The following is a 20,744-nucleotide window of genomic DNA, read 5'->3' as shown; positions in this document are numbered from 1 at the left end:
CTTTGCGTGGCGGCCGGCTTGAACCGGGCGGGGGCCCAGGGCACCTGCATCCCAGCCAGGCCCTCACAGTAAAGCCCAAAGCCTCAGGACACGGGGTGATGGGCTCACGCTGGACCCCTGGGGACAGTCTTCCTCCAGGCCCTAACTCCAGGTGGAGGATAGGCCTGGGGTGAGCCTGGGGCCTTTGTTCCTTGACTCTGGTGTCCGAGTGGGCCCGTGGCCCCCATCTTAGAGATGCATTCTTTATTCCTCAGCAGTTTATGAACAGTTCCCGAGGCTTTTCCAACACAGTTCATTCTGATTTGGCTGATTGGCTTAACGGTGAGGCCTGGATTTATGGATCGGATTGTTTCCATAAACTGAGTGAGTGCAATCTGCAGCTCTTCAAGGTGTGGGAGAAACATAAAGCAAGCAATAGAACATTTTATTTAAAAAAAAAAAAATTGCATTGGCAAAAGTGCCTTGAAATAAAAGAGTAACTGATATAATTAATAGTAATTCAATGTATCTGGCTAAAGGTTTTTTGGAAACCGAGAAATGATTTTAAGTGACGATAAAAATTCTTTTTGAAATTCAGGTGGTTTCCAAGTCTTTGCTTTGAACAAAAATTGAAGGAAAGCCCAATCAAGTTATTAGCTGATACAAGTTAAATTAAAAGAAATTGATGATAGATCAGTATGTGATTTTTGGCATTTAATTAAAATACATTCAAGGAATAGGGTACATTGCTATTAATTTTTTTTTCATTTCTGTCTGCTTTTTTTGGTGTGAACAAGTTTTCTCAGTATTTACATCTATAAACATAAAAAATCAGAATAGAATATTTATTCTTAGAAACATAAATTGAAAAAATAGTCTTGACCATAGCAGTAAGAGGTGTGTTTCAACAAAATTTTAGTTTTATATTTGATAAGTACATATCAAATTTATAATCAGTTGATACGGCTTTGATCTATTTGTATCCCTAATTAATAAAAGTGTGAATGTAGAGAATTTTGGTCACGAGATACTAAATATGTATCTGTATATACGTATATGTATTTATTTATATATATATTTGCTGGAGACATGGTCCATAGAAGCTGCGTAGCAAAAGTAGATACTACGTTAGTACAGAATTATGTGGGAAACGTGGAATTGACATATGCGTTCACGAACACTCGTCCAATTGCTAGAGAATTCAGACATCACTTGATATATATAAAGGATGATGTCACAGTTTTATTTTGAGTCAATCTTTATGTCAGAGATTGCATCTATTTCAGTCATTTAAGGCAAGACAAATTTTGATGTCAGACTAAAAAATGTCAGGATCCGAGCTCGCGTGGAAGAGGCGGGGCCCGGGCACGGGTACGGCCCGGGCCCGGGAGTGGTGGGCCTTGGGGGAGGGCGGACTGGGAGGCGGGGCGTACGCCCTCCGGAGGCCCCGCCCGGACGCTTCCAGTTCTCGCGAGAGTGGCGCGTGGTGACGCGCGGGCGGGCGGAGCGCGTCGAGGGCGCCGGCGGGCGGGTTTGAATCTGGTCCGAGCGCGGGAATCTGCGGGTCCCGGGGACGAGGTGAGCGCCGCGGTGCCGGCCCGCGAAGGGCTGGGGGCAGGGGCCCGGGAAACAGCGGGGTCGGGCAGGTCGGGCCCCTAGCACCGCAGCCTCCGCATGGGCCGTGATCTGAGCCCGCGGCCCGGCTGGCGGCTCTGAGGTGGCCGAGGAGGTGGGCACCGGAGCCGGGAGCGCGCCACACTCCGCGCCTTCCCTCCAGGACTGAATTTAGAGGATATCCAGCCTGGACCCGGGACTGACACTGGACAGGACTCCCAGCCTGGGCTGGGAACTGACTCCGTATGGGACCCCCTGAGCCCTGGACCTGGAACTGACCCCGGATGGGACCCCCCGAGCCCTGGACCGAGGGCTGACACCGGACAGGACCCCCCAGCCCTGGACCCGCGACTGACCCCAGACAGGACCCCTTGAGCCCTGGACCTGGGACTGACCCCGGACAGGACCCCCCGAGCCCTGGACCGAAGGCTGACACCGGACAGGACCCCCAGTCCTGGACTCGCGACTGACCCCAGACAGGAACCCCTGAGTCCTGGACCAAGGGCTGATCCCAGAGAGGACCCCCAGCCTGGACCTGGGACTGACCCCAGACAGGACCCCCAGCCTGGACCTGGGACTGACCTTAGAGAGAACCCCTCCAGCCCTGGACCAGAGACTGACCTCAGAGATCAGTTCCCTGAGCCTCCGTGCTCTGGGAAACCTGTCCTCACGTATCTCTCCTACGTCTGAGATGAATGGTTTGCTCCAGGTGATGAGGGTTTTCCATGGTGACAGTGTGACAGGGATCTCTTTTTAATGCTCATCTTAATTCAGTGCCGACCTCCTGTGTGAAGAGCACAGTGCCATGGGGACGGTAGCTGCATGGTGGGATGATCTCTCACCTAGCAGGTAGCTCTGGCTGGAAGGGTGAGGTCTTGTGCACATAGTAGTGGGTCACTTTGAGAGAGGGAGGTTGCGTGTAAGTTAAGAAATTAGTAACCCTTGAAGAACTACAGTCACTAGTGTCAAAGAGACAGTGGGGAGTGTGGCAATAAATCCGGTAGTCTAGTGGCAGAGGATTACTGTGGTTAAGACCAACATGCCAAGAATTACACTTGGAAATAGAGCAAACCAGAAAAGTTAGCCGAATCACGAAAAAGCAAGGAGGGTCCCAGTTTAAGGTATATGATTCCATGCAGTTGATTGCACCTTTTTGGAAAATTGTTTATTTAAACTCTTGAATTGGTACTAGCCATTGTCACTCATCAGGCTTGTTGCTGGTGGCCCTCCTGCCTGCTTAGCCAGTCTCAAGTTATGCTCACAGCTCAGGCATCTGAGTTGAGGGATGAGGTGGCCACACTTCAGTGGTGCTTATGTGGAGAAGTTATTTTCTATCCTTGTTGGTTTAATTTAACTGCTAAGATCTTGGGGTTCTGTATTTAAGATGACTCTATCCCCAAAATTATTGCCGTTGGTACCAGTAATTTTCCATATTGCTCTCCTTATGACTGCAGGAGGTTTTCACTTATTTGTAAAGTGAGCGTCCTGTTACACGTACGTTCCATCATTTTGCTATTACTTCATTGGGCTGATGTCTTTCAAACCGGGGACCGCTAGCACGAGGCGGTGTGAATGGCAGATGGGATTTGTTAGGGGAGACACGGGCAGCGAGGGAGGCTGCACACAGTCCCTGAGCTCTCGTCCCGCAGGGGTGGGGAAGAGCGTGCTGTCGTTGGGAGCACCTGGTGCGCCCTAACAAGCTCCCAGGTGACCCCAGGGCCACCCTCTGCAAAACAGTGTGACCGTGACAGGGATTTTCTTGGTGGAGGAATGGTGCTTTAGGAAGGGAGAGTCTTCAGGATTTGGCAGCTGGGCTCGGTCTGTTCTGAGCTGACGCAGACCTGAAGGAGCGTCTTGCGAAGGTGCTGAAAAGGGAGAGGAGGTGAGCCTCCTGGAGCTGCTGGGTTTCTCTTTCCTTAGTTGATAACCTCGTTCACATTCGGTAGAAACATGATGTTATGTTGATACTATTCTCAGTAAAGAAAATAGGGAAGTTATTTTTATTTATTTTTTAAATTAATTTTTATTGCAGTATAATTGATTTACAATGTTGTGTTAGTTTCTGCTGTACAGCAAAGTGAATCAGCTATACGTATACACATATCCACTCTTTTTTAGATTCTGTTCCCATATAGGTCATTACAGAGTACTGAGTAGAGTTCCCTGTGCTGTACAGTAGGTTCTTATTAGTTATCTGTTTTATACATAGTAGTGTGTATATATCACTCCCAATCTCCCAGTTTATCCCTCCCTCCCCTCTCTCCCTTGGTAGGGAAGTTCTTTTTTAGATATGGTAACTTGTTTATGTCAGAATATTGTTAGAAACTGTCTATCATAGGTGGTACAGGGATTTTCTTGCAGTTTTGGATACTAACTAATGTACCAAATTACATCTTGTAGGAAAAGGTATATTTGCAAATGCAAGTTTCAATATGATTGTGTTTTTTACTAGGGTTACAGAATAAATGCCATATGAAAAACAGTTTGATCTGCCATGGAAAAACGTGAGACATTTGTACAAGCAGTGTCTAAGGAGCTGATTGGAGAATTTTTGCAATTCATTCAACTTGATGTAAGTTTTATGTTTAGCTTTATTGTGTTTGTGACCGTTAATGTAAGACATTTTCCTAAAATCATTATATCCACAAATGAAATATAGTCATCTCAGTGAATCCGTAGGGACCAAGGTTTATTTAAAAAAGTAACAGAAAACTGTACTCAGATAGACCTGCTGATGGGCAACTACTCCCAAATGGTATTCCCTCCTTTCTTTTAAGAGGGTTGCTGTAAGGATGGTAAGTGGTGTAATGCAGCGTGCTTCTAATTACTTAAGTCCTTACTGACCTCTTGCTACGTGCGTGGCACAGTGAGGAAGACATCCTTTTCGTCCTCAGTTATCTCCCGGGTTGTGGTGGATTCAGGCGTGAAACTACAGCACGGTAAGGGCTAGGCTGGGGCAAGGGTGTGGAGGGACAGGGTAGTTTTACCAGGGATCTGAATGGGCTGCGTGGAGACTGGGGGAGGGAGAGAATTCTGGACAAAAGGGAAAGACAAAGACCCTTGAACAGCTCGGGTGAGCGTCCTGCGAGAGGAGGCTGGTAGGATTAGGATGGAGAAGTGGCCTTGGAGGGCCCTGGGGGGCTGCCCCGCCCCTTGCCTAGTGAGCCGCCCTGCCAGTTCCCGCCTGCCCCTCCTCTCCAGCGTTCTTAGTCTTCCCGTATTCTTTTTGCGTCATTGGAGAGTCAGTTGCAGGCCATGTCTCATTATCCCTTAGTATTTCCCTGGGTGTTCCTAGAACATAGACACTCTCCTGTAGAGTCACAGTAAAACCTTCAAAGAGGGAGCTGGACGGTCACCTGCAGGGTGTTTGCGGATCTTTTTGCCCAGTCCCGTATCACGCTCTGTGCTCCGCTATCTGACTTGCTGGTCTCTTTAATCCAGAGAGTTTCACAGCATCCCTTTTCATGACTGACGGTCTTGAGAAGTGCAGGCAGCAGTTCCGTGGTCTGTCCTTCCTTTGCCCTTGTTTGCTGATGTGGTTAAGTTTATTTATGCCTTTTGGAGGAACTGCGTACATAAGTGGTGTTATGATCTCCTCACTGGGTAGAAGTAGTTGACGATTCTTGCCTGAATCGATTATTACTATGATAGCTACAAAATTGTGATTTCCCAATCCCATATTGCTTCTGTACTTATTCATTGCTATTATCAGTATGGCCTTGTTGATTCTTATCTTATTTAAAGGGTTATTATCTCTTACTGTCGCTATTTCGGTGCTCAGATTGTACCAGATTGGATTCAGGGACAAAGTCATGGCCCAAGTTAGGTTGGAGACCAGAAACTTAGCATGCAGTCCTTGGCGTGGATGCCTTATTATCGTTGTTGCTTTTGTTATTACTTAAGCTCTAGCATACTTTTGTAACCTAATTATAGACCTGGAGATGGTGGACATCTGGATGGATTGATTTCAGGGAGGGTTTTTGCTAGGTGGGTGAAGATTAGTTTAGCAGGACTGGCTAGGGGGAGGAGGGATCTGCTACTTTCTGTCTGATAACCCCTTTACTTTTCCCTTTTAAGAATGGACTTTGAAAACTACAGCCAAACTCTTGAGCTTCTAACTAAGTTAGTGCATAAACTTTTCGCCAAGGATAGAACTAATCTTTTGTATTTGGAATGTAACAGTTGCTATTTATTTTGCAGAAAGATGCCTCTGACCCTTTCAACTTAAGTGAATTGCTAGATGAATTGTCAAGGAAACAGAAAGAAGAGCTATGGCAAAGACTCAAGAATTTATTAACGGATGTGTTGGTGGAGAGCCCGGTGGACGGCTGGCAGCCAGTGGAAGCCCCCGGTGAAGGCAGTATGGAAACAGAGCAGGGGTCAAAAATGGTAGCACCGGTCTTGCAAAAATCAATTTCCTTTTTCTTCGTTAAAAAATAATTTTTTTGTGTGTATAATTGAATTTTAAGTTAAGGAAAAATTTAAAGGTAGAAGTCAAGAATATCAGAAGTCTGTTTATTGTAGTTATACCCTTTTCTGATCCTACCACCATTAATCTAGTATTCAATGTTGCTGTTTCACACTGCTGACTTGTGTTCAGCTTTAATTCACTTTTTAGAATAAATGTCAAATGTGGCTTGATTTTCTTTTACATTTAAAAATTAAATTTTAAGTTGATTTTAATTTACTTGTACTCTGATTTTTTTTCATTTATAGAAAAAAAACATAGAAATAATTCATGCAATTACATCTGTGATTCTTGCTTCTGTGTCTGTTATAAATGAAAGTGAGAATTATGAAGCCTTACTGGAGTGTGCTGTTATATTAAATGGTAAGTTGACTCAGCTATAATGTGGGGTGTGTATGAGTGGTGTCTGAGTGACACTTGGTACAAGGGAGCCCTCAGCAGGGGAGAAGCAGAACTTTGCAGTCAAGCTCTTGTACTTCAGCTAAAAAAAACTGAGCAAAAGAGCATTCTTTTAGGGGCTATCCTGAGCAATTATTTAATGTAAGGCACATATAAATGGTTCACATGGTGAAAATGTGCGTTACTGAACAACTGACTGCTGTTTAGGGGCTTTTAGAGATGTCTTATTTGACCTTCAGGACCAAGGATAAGAGCTGATAAAGGGGAAGCAGTCTGATTATAAATTTCTCAGCTAGTGATTACTGCCAGACATTTCAAGTTAGCCCAGCATTTGTGACATTGCACTTTTTTCTTTAAGTATGTTATGAACATGACCTGAGGAATAATTGTTGACTCTTAGGGGAATTTTACTATACTAATATTTATATCATGGTACTTTTCAAATTTTAACTAAACTGTAAAATTGTAGTTATTAATTTAGTGGGAACACTAGTCTGAATTAATGAGAAGATCTGATTATGTAATATTATATGTGTAAAATTATAGATATAAAAGATGCAAAAGTAACTTTTAGTAATGTTCTTTAAGAAAAATATCCCAAGTACCCTCACCTCTACTGTGTGAATCTGATTAGTTCCATGTGACAGATTCTCAGCGTCACTTGGTTTATGTATCTGTTTAGTATGCTGTTTTATTAAGAATTCTTGTGTTGAAATAATGTGTCTTATTAAGAAGTTACCCTAATCAGTATGAAAGTAGCTCCCAAATGCTTGTGGGTGTTACCACCAGTTTATCTTCAGTCTCCCTACATGCTTTATAAAATGAGGAGTGCTAATATTGTGCATCAGTCCCCATTAATTCAGGAATTTTACATCAGAGTAATGGCATTCGGATGTCTGTGGATTACAGTTATGAGCACATTATCAGTATTTTAAATTAGTTCTTGAGCTCTTCTGTTAATAACAGTACTATAGCTTTTGTATTCATTATAATAGTTGCTCTTACTATTTTTCACCAGTGAGCCAGAACTTGAGGCCCATGAACTGAGGGATGGTTGCAGTGTGTTGCTGGTCACTAGGCCGGGCCTTGCCCTGCTGCTGAGTGTTGCCCTGGGTGTCGCTACACTCGGATTTGGAGCCCAGCGTCTGCCTCTTGTAGATGAGGAGTTTGGACAATAGGCCCTCTCTGGGTCTTCCAGTTCTAAAATTCTCGGTTCTATTGGGTCTGCTTTTATAACAGTGGAAAACAATTTTTTAATTAACACCGTTTGTATCCCATAAATAATGTGTACAAGTCTTTGGCAAGTTAAACATAAACTAGTATTTGCTTGGCAGACCTTTGAAGTCATCGTGCTCTACACAGTTGAATATGGACTAACTCTGGTTCACTTGACTCATCGCGCGATGACTGCTCCATTGTAGGTGTTTTGTACGCGCTACCTGACTCTGAACGAGAGCTCCAGGGCTCCATCCAGGATCTGTGTGTGATGTGGTGGGAGAGAGGCCTGCCCGCCAAGGAGGACATGGGGAAGACTGCTTTCGTCATGCTGCTGAGGAGAAGTCTCAAGACGAAAACAGTATGTTCGCTTTCTAAAGTACATGCTGTGTGTTACTTGAAAGTGCAGGTGTTTATACCAGTTAGTAATTGTGTTTGCTTGCGAGAGGCCTGGCCCAGTGGCTTTCAGTTAGGGTTTTGCACTGGAGGATATTCAGAGGTGGGCATTCGAGGGTGGGCAGAGGCTCCACGTGTGGTCGTACGCAGGCTTTCTCCCCATCTTCCTCGGTATGTGGCCTTTGAGAGGCTGTCCCCATGGTGGGAATTGCTCAGGGAAGGACAGAAGGGGGTGGGATGGTCAGGGAGGGCCTGCAGACCCGAGGGGGCGCTGGGCAGGAGGGCAGCCAGGGTGGGGCTGTGGACTGCAGCCCAGGCCTGAGGAAGCTTCGGCGGGGCCAACAGAGGGCATGGTGAGGGTTGGGTGTAACTTGGGCTGTTTCTCATCCTTCAGTCTTTGGTATACAATTCAGAAATCCAGAAAAAGAGCAGTATTTTTCCCTGATCAAACAACGGCAGATACTTATGTTCATCTTAGAAAATTGGGCAAATGAAGAAGAGGGAAAATGAGGAAGAGAAGAATTGTCCATAATCCCACAGCCAAGGTGACCCTTGTGATTCTAGGGATCTTTGGGGATTTCTCTTTGACCGCCCCCCTCACATCTTTACTTACTTGTCACAGGTTCCTACAAAGGTGCCTACAAAGTGAAATTTGTAGGTCAGTGGGTTTGAACTTGGAGCTCTTGGTACACATTGCCAACAGCTTTCTATAAAGCTCACAGCTGGTCACGTTCTTACCACCCGTGGGAGAGTCCGTCTCACTGTGGCCTCCCAGGAGCAGTCAGTTTTATGGCAGAAAAGAACCTTTTTGGCTATGTCCTCAGCTAGTGCTTTGACTTTCTCTGCTGGCCATAGGAGTGATTTGAAAAATCCTTGTTTGTGTCAGAACTTAGCCTTAAGCCATCACTGGTTTGCCTTTTTAAAATCCATTTTCACTGCCCTTTTTGTTCAGCTTTTAAATCAAGACCCTATTTAACGTCTTCCTTATGTTCTACACCTGTGCCTTTACCACAGTAGCCGCTAGCCACACAGGGCCATTTACATTTCAAGTTAAGAAAGTTAAAGGTTTGTTTCCTCGGTGGCACCGGTCCCGCGTCAGCGTCAGTTGCTCCATAGCCCGACGTGGCTGATGCCCCACACTGGTCGGCATAGACTCATGCTCGTCGCACGAAACTGGTGAACAGCTCTGTCTATCAACATCTCTGCTTGCTTTTGCCTAGGTTTTAAGAAAATGTTCTCTAGAGCTCCATTTGCAAATTTTAAGATGTTTTCTCTTGGCATTATTTCTTTTTTTGATGATATATATAAAATAGTCTCATATTTTGAAATGTGACCTTACCCTTTATAAAAGAAAAACTCAGACGTTTTTCTTTTCATGTCATTCCCAGGGTGCAGACATCTGTCGGCTATGGCGTATCCATCGAGCTTTATATTGCTTCGATTATGATTTGGAGGAAAGTAGAGAAATTGAAGACATGCTGCTTGAGTGCTTCATAAATGTTAATTATATCAGAAAAGAAGAGGTAAATGGTTTTTCTTTTTTGGTGTGTTTGTGAACTGCTTTTTAATGGAAGTTTTTCTTAAGTTCATGTGTTTGCTGTTTGCATCTTGCTCAGTGTATTAATAAAAGAGTCAGCTTAACTATCAAGAGCTATTATATTTTTTGTAATTCATTTTTACTGCATGGCAGTGTTAAGCAAACGTTTTCCAAGTCCTTGCGTATTTCATCATTAAATCAGAAGGTAACAGGTGGCTGTGTGAATCCTGGGGAACCATGATTGCATTTTAAATTAAAAATGAATAAAAATAAGGTTGAGCAAGCACTTCCCCATGGATCTGACTCTCTGCCCTAATTCCAGGTTAATTGGCATATAACTCAAAACCATCATCACACAGTATTCTTGGTTTCTTTTTCCTACCCATCCAATAAATCCAAAGAGAGGCTTCTGGCCCAGTGCTACATGGTCCACTGGTGGTCACTCCCACATGTGGCTATTGAGCAAGCTCATGAAATATGGCCAGTCCAGTTGTGGCCTTGAGTGAAAACTACACACGGATTTGAAACTTAATACGGGAAAAGAATGTTAAATTTCCCACTAATAATTTTTATATATTTATTACATATTTAAATGATATTTTGGATATATTGGACTATATAAATATATTATTAAAGTTAATTTAATCTTTTTGCTTTTATTAATGTGGCTACCAGAGGATTAAAAATTGCAGAGTGGCTTGTCTGGTTCTCTTGGACACGTTGGTCCATTGTCTTAGGAGTTTTCTGTAGTTGTCGTAGATTGACTGTATCTCCATGCCGGGGATGCAAAGCACATTTTTTTTATTATAGAATGTAGCCTTCTTCTGATTATTTGTGGCCTGGCAGACCTGATTGGAGGCAAAAGGAGGCAGTTGTCACCCCCCCGAAGGATGTGTGGGGAAGGACCTCCCAGAGGAGGGGGGGGACCCTAAATGAAGAGTTTGCTCAAGGTTTCACCCTTACAGCTGGCCAGGGGAGTGAAGGATTTGACCCCAGTTTGCCCACTCCCCACGCACAGTCTCTGCTGGTGAGGTTAAAGGGTTGTACCGGATGACTGGCCACACTGGCCAAGACCTTCAGCTCTCGGGGTCAGAAAGGCTGTGTTCAGACCCCTGTTTGTCCACTGAGTAGGTGGTGACCTTGATCACACTCCTTTCAATCTCAGTATTTCCTTCTGTAAAATAGGAACAGCAGGTGCCCTTTCCCAGGATTCCCTTGAGCGGCACACGAGGCCATTCATAGAGCTTTTAGTGCCTGCAGGGCAGGAAGTGCCCTGACTGTGTTCTTGCTACTCTCCCATCATCATTGTTGGGAAGGCGCTGGACGCATGGCCTCTGCCCTGAGTATCCCAGGGTTGTTGTAAAATTTGGGAGAGTAAAGAAGTTAAGAGTGGATTCAGATAAATACACTTTATTTATATTGACTTATACATAGCAGTGGATGAAGCGTGCTTGTCTCACACATATGTATGTGCAGGTGTAGACATAAATATACACGTGTGTGTCTTAAAGCTCTCTCTTTTTTTAAATTGATGTGCTCTTTTGAATTTAAGATATCTAAACTTAGTTTCCTAATCAGTCATTAATTTGGTCATGTCAGTTTCCAGTCATTCTTGGTAAACAGTAAATCTCTTCTATACTCTACTGGCAAGTTACTTCCAGTAAATACTTGTTTGTTTATTTTTTTAAATTTATTTGGCTGCACTGGGTCTTAGTTGCCGCAGGCGGGATCTTCATTGCCACATGTGGGCTCTTTAGTTGCGGCATGCATGTGGGATCTAGTTCCACGACCAGGGATCGAACCTGTGCCCCCTGCATTGGGAGCGCAGAGTCCTAACCACTGGACTGCCAGGGAAGTCCCAGTAAATATTTTTTTAAAAATTTACCTGTTGCAAGCATGGTTACCCTGCCTTTTGTATCAAAGTGTGTTGCGTGTCTGTAGGACTCCAGACACTGGTGTGCTGGTAAGCAGTGAGGAGGTGATGGTGCCCTTCACAGGGAAACTCTGGGCAGATGTATTTTATGCCCCCTGTAGAGAGTAAATATAATCTTGCTTTTTAGGTTCACATGTGTAATCTAGTATTATGCATAAAAATTAATATTACATGATATATGTATGATATTTATAATTACATATAATATATGGGGACTATATGTATTTGAAAATTCTACCTTGGCAAACACTTAGCCTCTTAACTTCACAAGCCCTCAGTTTTGTCTTTTATAAAAGATGAAATGAAGGGATGTTCAGTTCCATTCCCACCCCAAGATGCTAGATTTCAAGCATTCTTTGATTTTCGGTTGTGGAGACATCAGGACAGAGCCAGAGTGAAGTGCTGGTGCATCACTTAACTTGCGTGCTGGGCTGTGGGGTAGCTTCCTGGGTCACCGTGTGGTCGGACAGGAGTAGCTCAGAGGTGCCTGCTGCTCCGCCCTCCACGGGGAGCCTCCCACCTGCTGCTGCTGCCCAGCTCGGTCCCTCCGAGGCTCCCGCCGCCGTCCCCACACGGGGCCGCCGCCCGAAGCACTGTGCTCGCGTGCAGCTTCAGTGTGTAGATTCTAACTTAGAAGTATGGGTGCTTCCTCGCTGGGTGTAGCAAACTTTAGTGTTACTACGCTTTCAAAGAATGTTTGCTTTTTAGTTCCTGGGAACTTTGTATTTGGTTGCAATTTTAACATTATATCCTACTTTTTTAATTTATAGGGAAGAAGATTTCTTAGTTCTCTCTTCAACTGGAATATAAATTTCATTAAAATGATCCATGGGACCATTAAAAACCAGTTACAAGGATTACAAAAGTAAGTATTAAGGGTAATTAATATTTTGTGCTTAGTGTGGTTTTAAAAGTTTCTATGTGACCTGACTTTTAAATTATATTAATGTATTAGAAGCTGTGAAAATTATCTCTTCAACTGTTATTTATTATGTACTGTTGTATCACTGGATATTTTTTTCCCTTGCTATAGGAAACCATTTTTTTTCCGTAGTGACACTGAAATTAAGATTTTACTTTGTGGCAGTTCTTTAAATAGTCAAATTATTTACCAGTTAAATTTCAGCTTCAGTCATAGTAAAGCCCATGTCACTAGTACTTCTGATACCTTTGGATGTAATGTGCACTGTGCGATTTCCCGTGGACTGAGCTATGTGGTTGGTGGGAAGAGTCCTTGGGGAAGGGGCTCGGAAGCACGCTCTTGCCCGAGCTCCCAGCCTCTGGGCCCTGACAGCATTTGGAGTTATCTGCTGGATTCACGGCCAAGTACTTAATCTGCTCCGGGGCTGAAGGAGGCTGCATTTTATTTATTTGTTTATTTATTTATTCATTTATCAATTAATTAATTAATTAATTATTGGCTGCGGTGGGTCTTCGTTGCTGCGCGTGGGCTTTCTCCAGTTGCGGCGAGCGGGGGCTACTCTTCGTTGTGGTGCACGGGCTTCTCATTGTGGTGGTTTTTCTTGTTGCGGAGCACGGGCTCTAGGCACATAGGCTTCAGTAGTTGCAGCACACGGGCTCAGTAGTTGTGGCTCTCGGGCTCTAGAGCGCAGGCTCAGTAGTTGTGACGCACAGGCTTATTTGCTCCACGGCATGTGAGGTCTTCCCGGACTAGGGCTCAAACCCGTGTCCCCTGCACTGGCAGGCAGATTCTTAACCACTGCACCACCAGGGAAGCCCGAGGCTGCATTTTAAAACCAAATCCTTGTGTTTGCTTTGGCAGCACATACACTAAAATTGAAACGATACAGAGAAGATTAGCATGGCCCCTGTGCAAGGAGGACACCCAAATTCGTGAAGCATTCCATATTTTTAACAGATTGCCAACAAACACATGAAAGGATGCTCAACATCACTAATCATTAGAGAAATGCAAATCAAAACTACAATGAGGTATCACCTCACACCAGTCAGAATGGCCATCATCAAAAAATCTACAAACGAACTTCCCTGGTGGCGCAGTGGTTAAGAATCCACCTGCCAGTGCAGGGGACACGGGTTCAAGCCCTGGTCCGGGAAGATCCCACATGCCGCAGAGCAACTAAGCCCGTGTGCCACAACTACTGAGCCTGCGCTCTAGAGCCCACGAGCCACAACTACTGAGCCCATGTGCCACAGCTACTGAAGCCCGTGCGCCTAGAGCCCGTGCTCCACAACAAGAGAATCCACTGCAATGAGAAGCCCGCACACCGCAACAAAGAGTAGCCCCCGCTCGCCACAACTAGAGAAAGCCCGCGCACAGCAACAAAGACCCAATGCAGCCAAAAATGAATGAAATAAAATAATTAAAAAAAAATCTACAAACAATAAATGCTGGAGAGGGTGTGGAGAAAAGGGAACCCTCTTGCACTGTTGGTGGGAATGTAAATTGATACAGCCACTATGGAGAACAGTACGGAGATTCCTTAAAAAACTAAAAATAGAACTACCATACGACCCAGCAATCCCACTACTGGGCATATACCCTGAGAAAACCATAATTCAAAAAGACACCTGCACCACAATGTTCACTGCAGCTCTATTTACAATAGTCAGGACATGGAAGCAACCTAAGTGTCCATTGACAGATGAATGGATAAAGAAGATGTGGCACGTATATACAATGAAATATTACTCAGCCATAAAAAGAAACGAAATTGAGTTGTTTGTAGTGAGGTGGATGGACCTAGAGACTGTCATACAGAGTGAAGTAAGTCAGAAAGAGAAAAACAAATACCATATGCTAACACATATATATGGAATCTAAAAAAAAAAAAAAAAACGAATCCTCAAACTCTTGAGGTGGGCCTGGTTACGTCAGGCAGCTGTATAAGTATTGAGCTGGGATGTGATTCTGGATCTCTGATTGTTTACTAGAATACTTTCTCCTGTTCCCTCATTTGCAGAATATTTGGGTTGAACCAGCAGATTTTCCTAATTATGATTCTAAGTCAGCCCTGGTATTTTAGGGCTCCCTGTACCTGAGCGAATTAGTCCGGAAAGTCCAAGATGACTTCCAAGTCAAAAAGTGTACTTATATTTAAAGGTTTTTTACTTAAGAATTTGGTTCTGGGCTATGTGTCATAGTTTTATAGGAAATAGTAAAGTTCTGGGGAAGCCTGATTGAGAAAGAAGACATGGTTTGACATTTCAGTCCTCCTTCTCCAGACTTTTGTTTTCTACTTTCTGCTGCAGGTGAATAACATATCTCTGCTTTGCAAAGCACTAGTCCAAAACAGTTTCTTCTTCCCTAGAAGAGGAGAGTTCCTGAAATGATACACATTAAAAATATAATTCTTCTGACTTGCATTAAAATTTTTTGATTTTTTCTTCTAGATCTTTGATGGTACACATTGCAGAAGTTTATTTCAGAGCTTGGAGAAAGGCTTCAGGGAAAATATTAGAGGTATTTCCTTTTCATTTTATGAAATGTTAACACATTTTTATTGTGTTCTGGTTACTAAATAAGCAGCTACAGTAGGGCCATTTGAAACCTGTGCTGATGCTTGCCTGTCGCGCTGAAGCCCATGGTGAGCGCCCTCCACGCGCACTCAGGGTCACGTCCGTGCCTGAGCACAGCCTCAAGATGCCCATGACTCACTGTGCCGTGTAGTTTGAGTGGAATCAAGACTTTTGCCCCAGGCATTTTGGCAGCTCTAGACCCGTAGTGCCCAGCCGCATGTGGCTGCCGGGCCTCTGAAACATGGCCAGTCCAAACTGAGATGGGCTGTAAATGTAAGAAACTCACCAGACTTGGAAGACAGTGTGGAAAAAGAAGAATGTAAAATATCTCGTGGTTTTTTAAAAAAGAATATTGATTGCATGTTGAAATGATAGTGTGTTGGATATATTGGGCTAAACAAAATATATTATTAAAATAAGTTTACCTTTTTCTGTTTTTAATGTGGCCTCTAGAAAGTTTAGAATTGTGTCTGTGGCTTGCGTTCTGTTTCTTCTGGCCAGTGCTCCTCGGGACCCTCAGGCCACCTCTTTAGCAACATCATTTGAGAATTTAAAGACTTGTGTTTGAATACAGCTAACCTTTAATGACTATAACACCTACATTCTGGCTGTGTAATTCACAGTCACAATTAAACATTCACAGGCTCTTTTGGAAAAAAATCAGAAGAAAGTGTCTTTGTCTGATATCCCTTATGTTTTTCTCATGCTAGGTTCTTAGATGTGTTTTTTTCCTTCTGAGGGTAAAATTTTTACTCTTAAGTCATAAAGGGGTCTTTCCTCCTGGGGGAGCAGTCCCTGGACTGGTGCGGGTGGGGAGAGGGGAGGTTAACCACCGGATGTTTGGAGTGTATTTCTGCCCACTCTGCTCTCCTGCCCAGCTTAAGCTTTGGTTAACTATACTGGGGTCTATCACTGACATCTACTTCTAGAAAACGAAAACTTACCACTTCTATTCCCCTGCTGACAACTTGTAGAATAGTTTTACAGTGTATAATTTTGGGGGGAAATGGCAGAACCGGGACATTGTTATGCATTTTTTTGCATTGCTTTATTACTGCATGAAACTTGTTCACAGGAAGGAGTATTTGTTCCCCTTTTCTCCAATAGTGGTTTAAAAAATAGGAGTTTGTAATTTAAAATTTAATTTTGACTAGATCTGTACCAAATTAGTACTAGCAATTTGTACTTCTCAGTTTCACTCCCTTCCCTCTCTTCCCTCTGTCCCTTCAAGTTTTTAAAGCAAATTCCAGACGTGACACCTTATTTCTGTGTACTTCAGTATGCATCTCTAAAAAGTGTGGTTATACAGTGCCATTATCATACTTCACAATAATTCCTGGGTATTTAAAAAATTAATTGGGTCATATTTAAATTTCTCTGCTTTGTTTAAAAAATGTCTTTTTATAGTTTTTTTTGGAGTCAGGATCCAACAAGTCTCCCAATGGCATTTGCTTGTTACAGCATTTAAATCTCTTAGAGCGTTCCTCCCTCTTCTCTTTAAAAAAAAATGTCTGCCATTGATAATGTTGAAAAGCCTGGGTCAGTTGCAGGATGTCCATGTTCTGGTAGTTAGCTCTCAGGGGTCAACTTTTGTGGCCCAGACACTTGACTGGCAGTGCCGTGTGTCTCCTACGTCATCACAAGTCAGACAGTTCAAAGTTCATGGAGAAGAGGTAAAGATGTTAGTAGGAAGTTTTCCTTATATCCTTCCCTAAAGCCATGGAATCCTGGGTATGGAGGCAGAATGCAGGCTAACACACCAGGCCTTCACTGTCCTGGTGTGAACGAGGAGCTGCCCACATCCCCGCCCCTGCCCCGCCCCTCTCTGTGGCAGCCCTGAAAGGTGGTGTTTTGGTCAGTTTGGAATCCTGGCCCCCACCGTAGAGGTAGTTCATTGTCAGTTCTGGGGGGGCTCTTGGAACATATCCAGTCTTCTGAGATTATCAGGATGACTCAGGAGAGGGTGCTGCCCGGCCCCCCTCAGTCTCTGAGCCCTGTCTGGCTTGAACCAGGCTCCAGTGCCCTGCTATTTAGCACAAATGTGATATTTCATCAAATAAGACAAAGGAAACTAAAAGTTCTCTTTGGTATATGAAGATGAAAGGAATTCTAAGAGGTGTAGACTTAAAGTCGAAAAGCTCTGATGAAAGGATCCAGGCTTTTTCCCTCATGAAATAGAAGATGAACAGATCAGACGGTCCTTTTGTGCTCTAACCGCTGCACTGCCTGTCCTGCCGTCTGTGGGAATGCGCTCTCCCAAGTTCTCGCGTTGGGGTGTCGTTGCAGGCCATCGAAAACGGCTGCATCCAGGACTTCTTGTACCACGGCGTCCACCTTCCTCGGAAGTCTCCAGTGCACACCAGAGTGCGCGAGGTGAGCCACACTCTCACAGCACTTTTGAAAATCATGTCTCATCTTTTTTGTTTTCAGATAATTGTTTTTGTGAAATTTTGTTAAGCTTTCACAGGCATCCGTTAAAAGGATTTCTCAGAATCTTGATAGTTGGAACCTGGGACTTTTACCCTGCCACCAAAGTTTCGATTAGGAAAACAAAGGTCTACTGTTAAGACATCAGAACTTTATCCAAACAACTTTAATTAAATTATTCGACATAAAAATGTATAGAATCATCACTTCCTTACTGCCACTACCACTGTTTTCAAGAAAAGAGGCTATTCAAGATTATTTTTTGTTATTTACTCTCATACATTATATTTCCACTTTGTATTCTGCAAACCAAATTGAATAAATGTTTTGATAGTTTCTCTTGATACAATTTTATTTTTAAAAGGTAGTCTCAGAATTTGGATATGGATTTTATCCTCATGTTGTACATGATCTGACTAAGCAAGGCTCTGCTGCCAGTGTGGTTATTACACTGATAGGAGTTGGCTAATCACAGCGATCCTGGAGAAGGAATTGGAAGGTCTGGTCTGTGGTGTTGAGCAGTGTCCTAATCCAGGGGCGACGCCTTCTTTGCTTTCTGTTAGTTTTGGCAACTGTGTGTCAAGCTAAGGGAAGAAAGACTACCTCTTTACTTTTTTGTATAGTGAAACTATTATTTGTAGGATGTAAATATACTAATTATATTAAGTTTGAATGGACAAAAAACATTTCTTTTACGTTTTTGATGATTTACTTTGCATTATCCAAAGGTAAAGAACCAGAGATAAATATATGCACGTGCCCCTTCCACCCCCCCGGCACACACACAATCCCAGGTGCTTCATAAGCTGTAGGACAGTTGGCGCCACTTACTTCACGTGTATGATTTGGCGTTTCAGATTCTATTTAATCGTAAGGAATAGCATCATGTTAAACTGTACAGATGTGTGATGTAGTTGTTTCACTCTTGGACCAAATAACTAAAGACTTTTTCAGACCTGATTTTCTGCTGTGATAGTGTGAGTGATTAAGGTGTTATAAGTATAGGTATCATCATTTGTTAAATTTATGGAAAAATGCAAAGAAGGAATTGAAAGGCAGAATATTAGATTTCACTTTTCAAATGAAATGTATTCCTGGATTCCAAGTAATTGTTCCTACTGCTTATAACACATTATAGCTTCTTTCTCAAATCCTTTTTTTGATAAATATCAAATTTACCTGATAAGTCATTTTATTGCTATATTGAAAGAAGCTTCAGGAAATACCTTAGGAGTCATTTGAAAGTAAGAAATCCTCATATCGTTGATGAAAATCTTCTAAAATTAGGTAGTAGTCATGGTTGCACAACTCTGAATATACTAAAACCCACTGAACTATACACTTTAAAAGAGTGACTTTTATGGTATGTGAATTGTATCTCAGTACAGCTGTTTAAAACCTTTCTATGAAGTGAGTATACCATTGATAACAAATTAATATTGTACACAGAAAAACAAATGATAGACTAAAATCTCCTAAATGAAAAATTAACAATCAGAAAAAAATAATCCCCAGATTGTAGTTCTTTTAGGGCAAAATTGATTCAAGTCTGCTTAAAGTATAATCTGTAGTTTTATAGCCTAATTTAAAAAATTTTTCCATTTTTCATTAATATAATTTTAGCTCCAAGAGTTGTGAATTAAGGAAAAAGGCAACATTGATTGTTGTTGGGGACAGGAGTCTGTGAAGAGTTGCCGGAAGATTCTGGCTGGTTAAAAAGGGGGTAGAAGAGAACAAAGGGATGGAGCTAAAAGAGCAGTGTGTTTTCTGATTATCCATGAGTTTGGGGATGAACTTGACATCTAAGTTAAGTTTCTACTGGAAAGGATCCCTAGGCAGTGACACCTGCTTGAGATAAAGTCACCCCTCGGGATCTGCGGGGGATTGAGTACCAAATGCACGGATGCTCCAGTGCCTTATACATCCTCGTGCAGTTTACGTCATCTCTAGATTACTTACAGTAACTAATACAGTGTAAATGCTGTGTAAATAGTTGTAAATACTATGTAACTATTATGTAAATAGTTGCTAGTAAGCAGCAAATTCAAGTTTTGCTTTGAAACTTTCTGGAATTTTTTTTTTTCCCAAATATTTTCTATCCAGGCTTGGTTGAATCCACAGATGCAGAATCTGTGGATATGAAGGGCTGACTGTATATCCTGTTTTTGAATGCCCAATATAGGTTCTTAAAACAAAAGATGGTTGTAGCCAGTGCATTGTAGAACCAGAATGGGTTGTAGAAACCACTTAGGCTGACTCCTTTTTCATTTGACCCTGAAGGTCAGAGGTGTAAGTGACTTTCTATGAGGTTTTGTGGCTACTGGTAGAAGAGTAGAAGCTGGAACCCAAACCTTTGTACAGCCCAAGGCCGTGGGTCTTTCTCTCCACCATAGATGGCTTTTGCATGATTTCCATGTTCCGTGCTGTCAGCATGTCTTTCCACTGTGGTTCCTGTTAGAAAGAATTGTCAAGACTTACGAATAAGGTGCAGCCTATGCTCCCTGTTGTTTCCTCAAAGTAGGATCTTAAATGCTTTTTTGAAAACACCAATGTTACCATTCTTTTCTTCTTTTCTTGGCTCTTAGGTGCTGAGTTATTTTCATCGTCAAAAGGAAGTTCGGCAGGGAGTGGAAGAGATGCTTTACAGATTATATAAGCCCATCCTTTGGAGAGGATTAAAGGTACACCTCTTAAATAGTCTCTCTCTGTTTAGAATGCTAATTATGCTTTTGAGCTTAACATACTGTAATTCAGAATTGCAGTAAGGCACTAAAAGTAAGACTCGAGGCTGGGAATGCTGTGAGATTTTGGGTGAATATTTTATTCTTTTATTAAAAGCATTTCTTAAACTGGGAATCTGAATTGGTTTAGTGCGGACTGCACAGCTGGAAGGAGGGTAGTCATGCTAAGTAAACTGGCAGAGCTGGGCTGAACCGTCCTGGTCCTCAGGACCTCTTGCTGGTGACTGGGGGACAAGATAACAGCACTCTGAGGAGTGGTCAAACGAGCACATGGGTAATTTTCAACACAGGTGACTCTGGTGTTGGGAGCGGGACATGATGGTCACTGTTTCTTAATGACACAAGATGGGCTTTGAAGCAAGCTCCATCTGTCGACATGGAGCTGGGAGTTCAGCTTCACTTAAGGAAGGTCTCACAAGTTTGGTTAGTTTAAATGTTACAGTTGTCTTTAATTTGTAAATAAGTCTGTATTGAGACACTAGAAGCATTACTTTAGGAATTCTACACTGAAGGCTTTGAATGTCAGCTCTTTCT

General features: G+C 42.9%; 1 protein-coding gene across 6 annotated transcripts in view; it reads left to right on the top strand.

Moving 5' to 3' along the window:
• The first annotated feature begins 1,432 nt into the window (after positions 1 to 1,432).
• The window catches only part of NCAPG2 (non-SMC condensin II complex subunit G2), a 59,934-nt gene continuing 40,622 nt past the window's right edge, over positions 1,433 to 20,744 (top strand). For 2 of the 6 annotated variants that reach the window (XM_082398822.1, XM_082398821.1), the window contains exons 1-10: positions 1,433 to 1,557; positions 4,046 to 4,165; positions 5,794 to 5,982; positions 6,310 to 6,424; positions 7,882 to 8,036; positions 9,460 to 9,594; positions 12,312 to 12,406; positions 14,917 to 14,986; positions 17,329 to 17,415; positions 20,055 to 20,150. In XM_082398822.1, coding sequence (XP_082254948.1) covers positions 4,088 to 4,165; positions 5,794 to 5,982; positions 6,310 to 6,424; positions 7,882 to 8,036; positions 9,460 to 9,594; positions 12,312 to 12,406; positions 14,917 to 14,986; positions 17,329 to 17,415; positions 20,055 to 20,150 — 1,020 coding nt within the window. In that variant the 5' untranslated portion in view covers positions 1,433 to 1,557; positions 4,046 to 4,087. Of the gene's footprint in view, positions 1,558 to 2,158; positions 3,476 to 4,045; positions 4,166 to 5,793; positions 5,983 to 6,309; positions 6,425 to 7,881; positions 8,085 to 9,459; positions 9,595 to 12,311; positions 12,407 to 14,916; positions 14,987 to 17,328; positions 17,416 to 20,054; positions 20,151 to 20,744 lie in introns of those variants that run through there. The other 4 variants (XM_082398819.1, XM_082398817.1, XM_082398820.1 and 1 more) reach the window with 3 other exon arrangements.

This window comes from Balaenoptera borealis, assembly GCF_965194805.1.
Source record: "Balaenoptera borealis genome assembly, chromosome: 7".
NCBI classification, from domain to species: Eukaryota; Metazoa; Chordata; class Mammalia; order Artiodactyla; family Balaenopteridae; genus Balaenoptera; species Balaenoptera borealis.
Note: the sequence above shows the minus strand (reverse complement) of the source record. Positions and strands in the feature narration are given on the sequence as shown.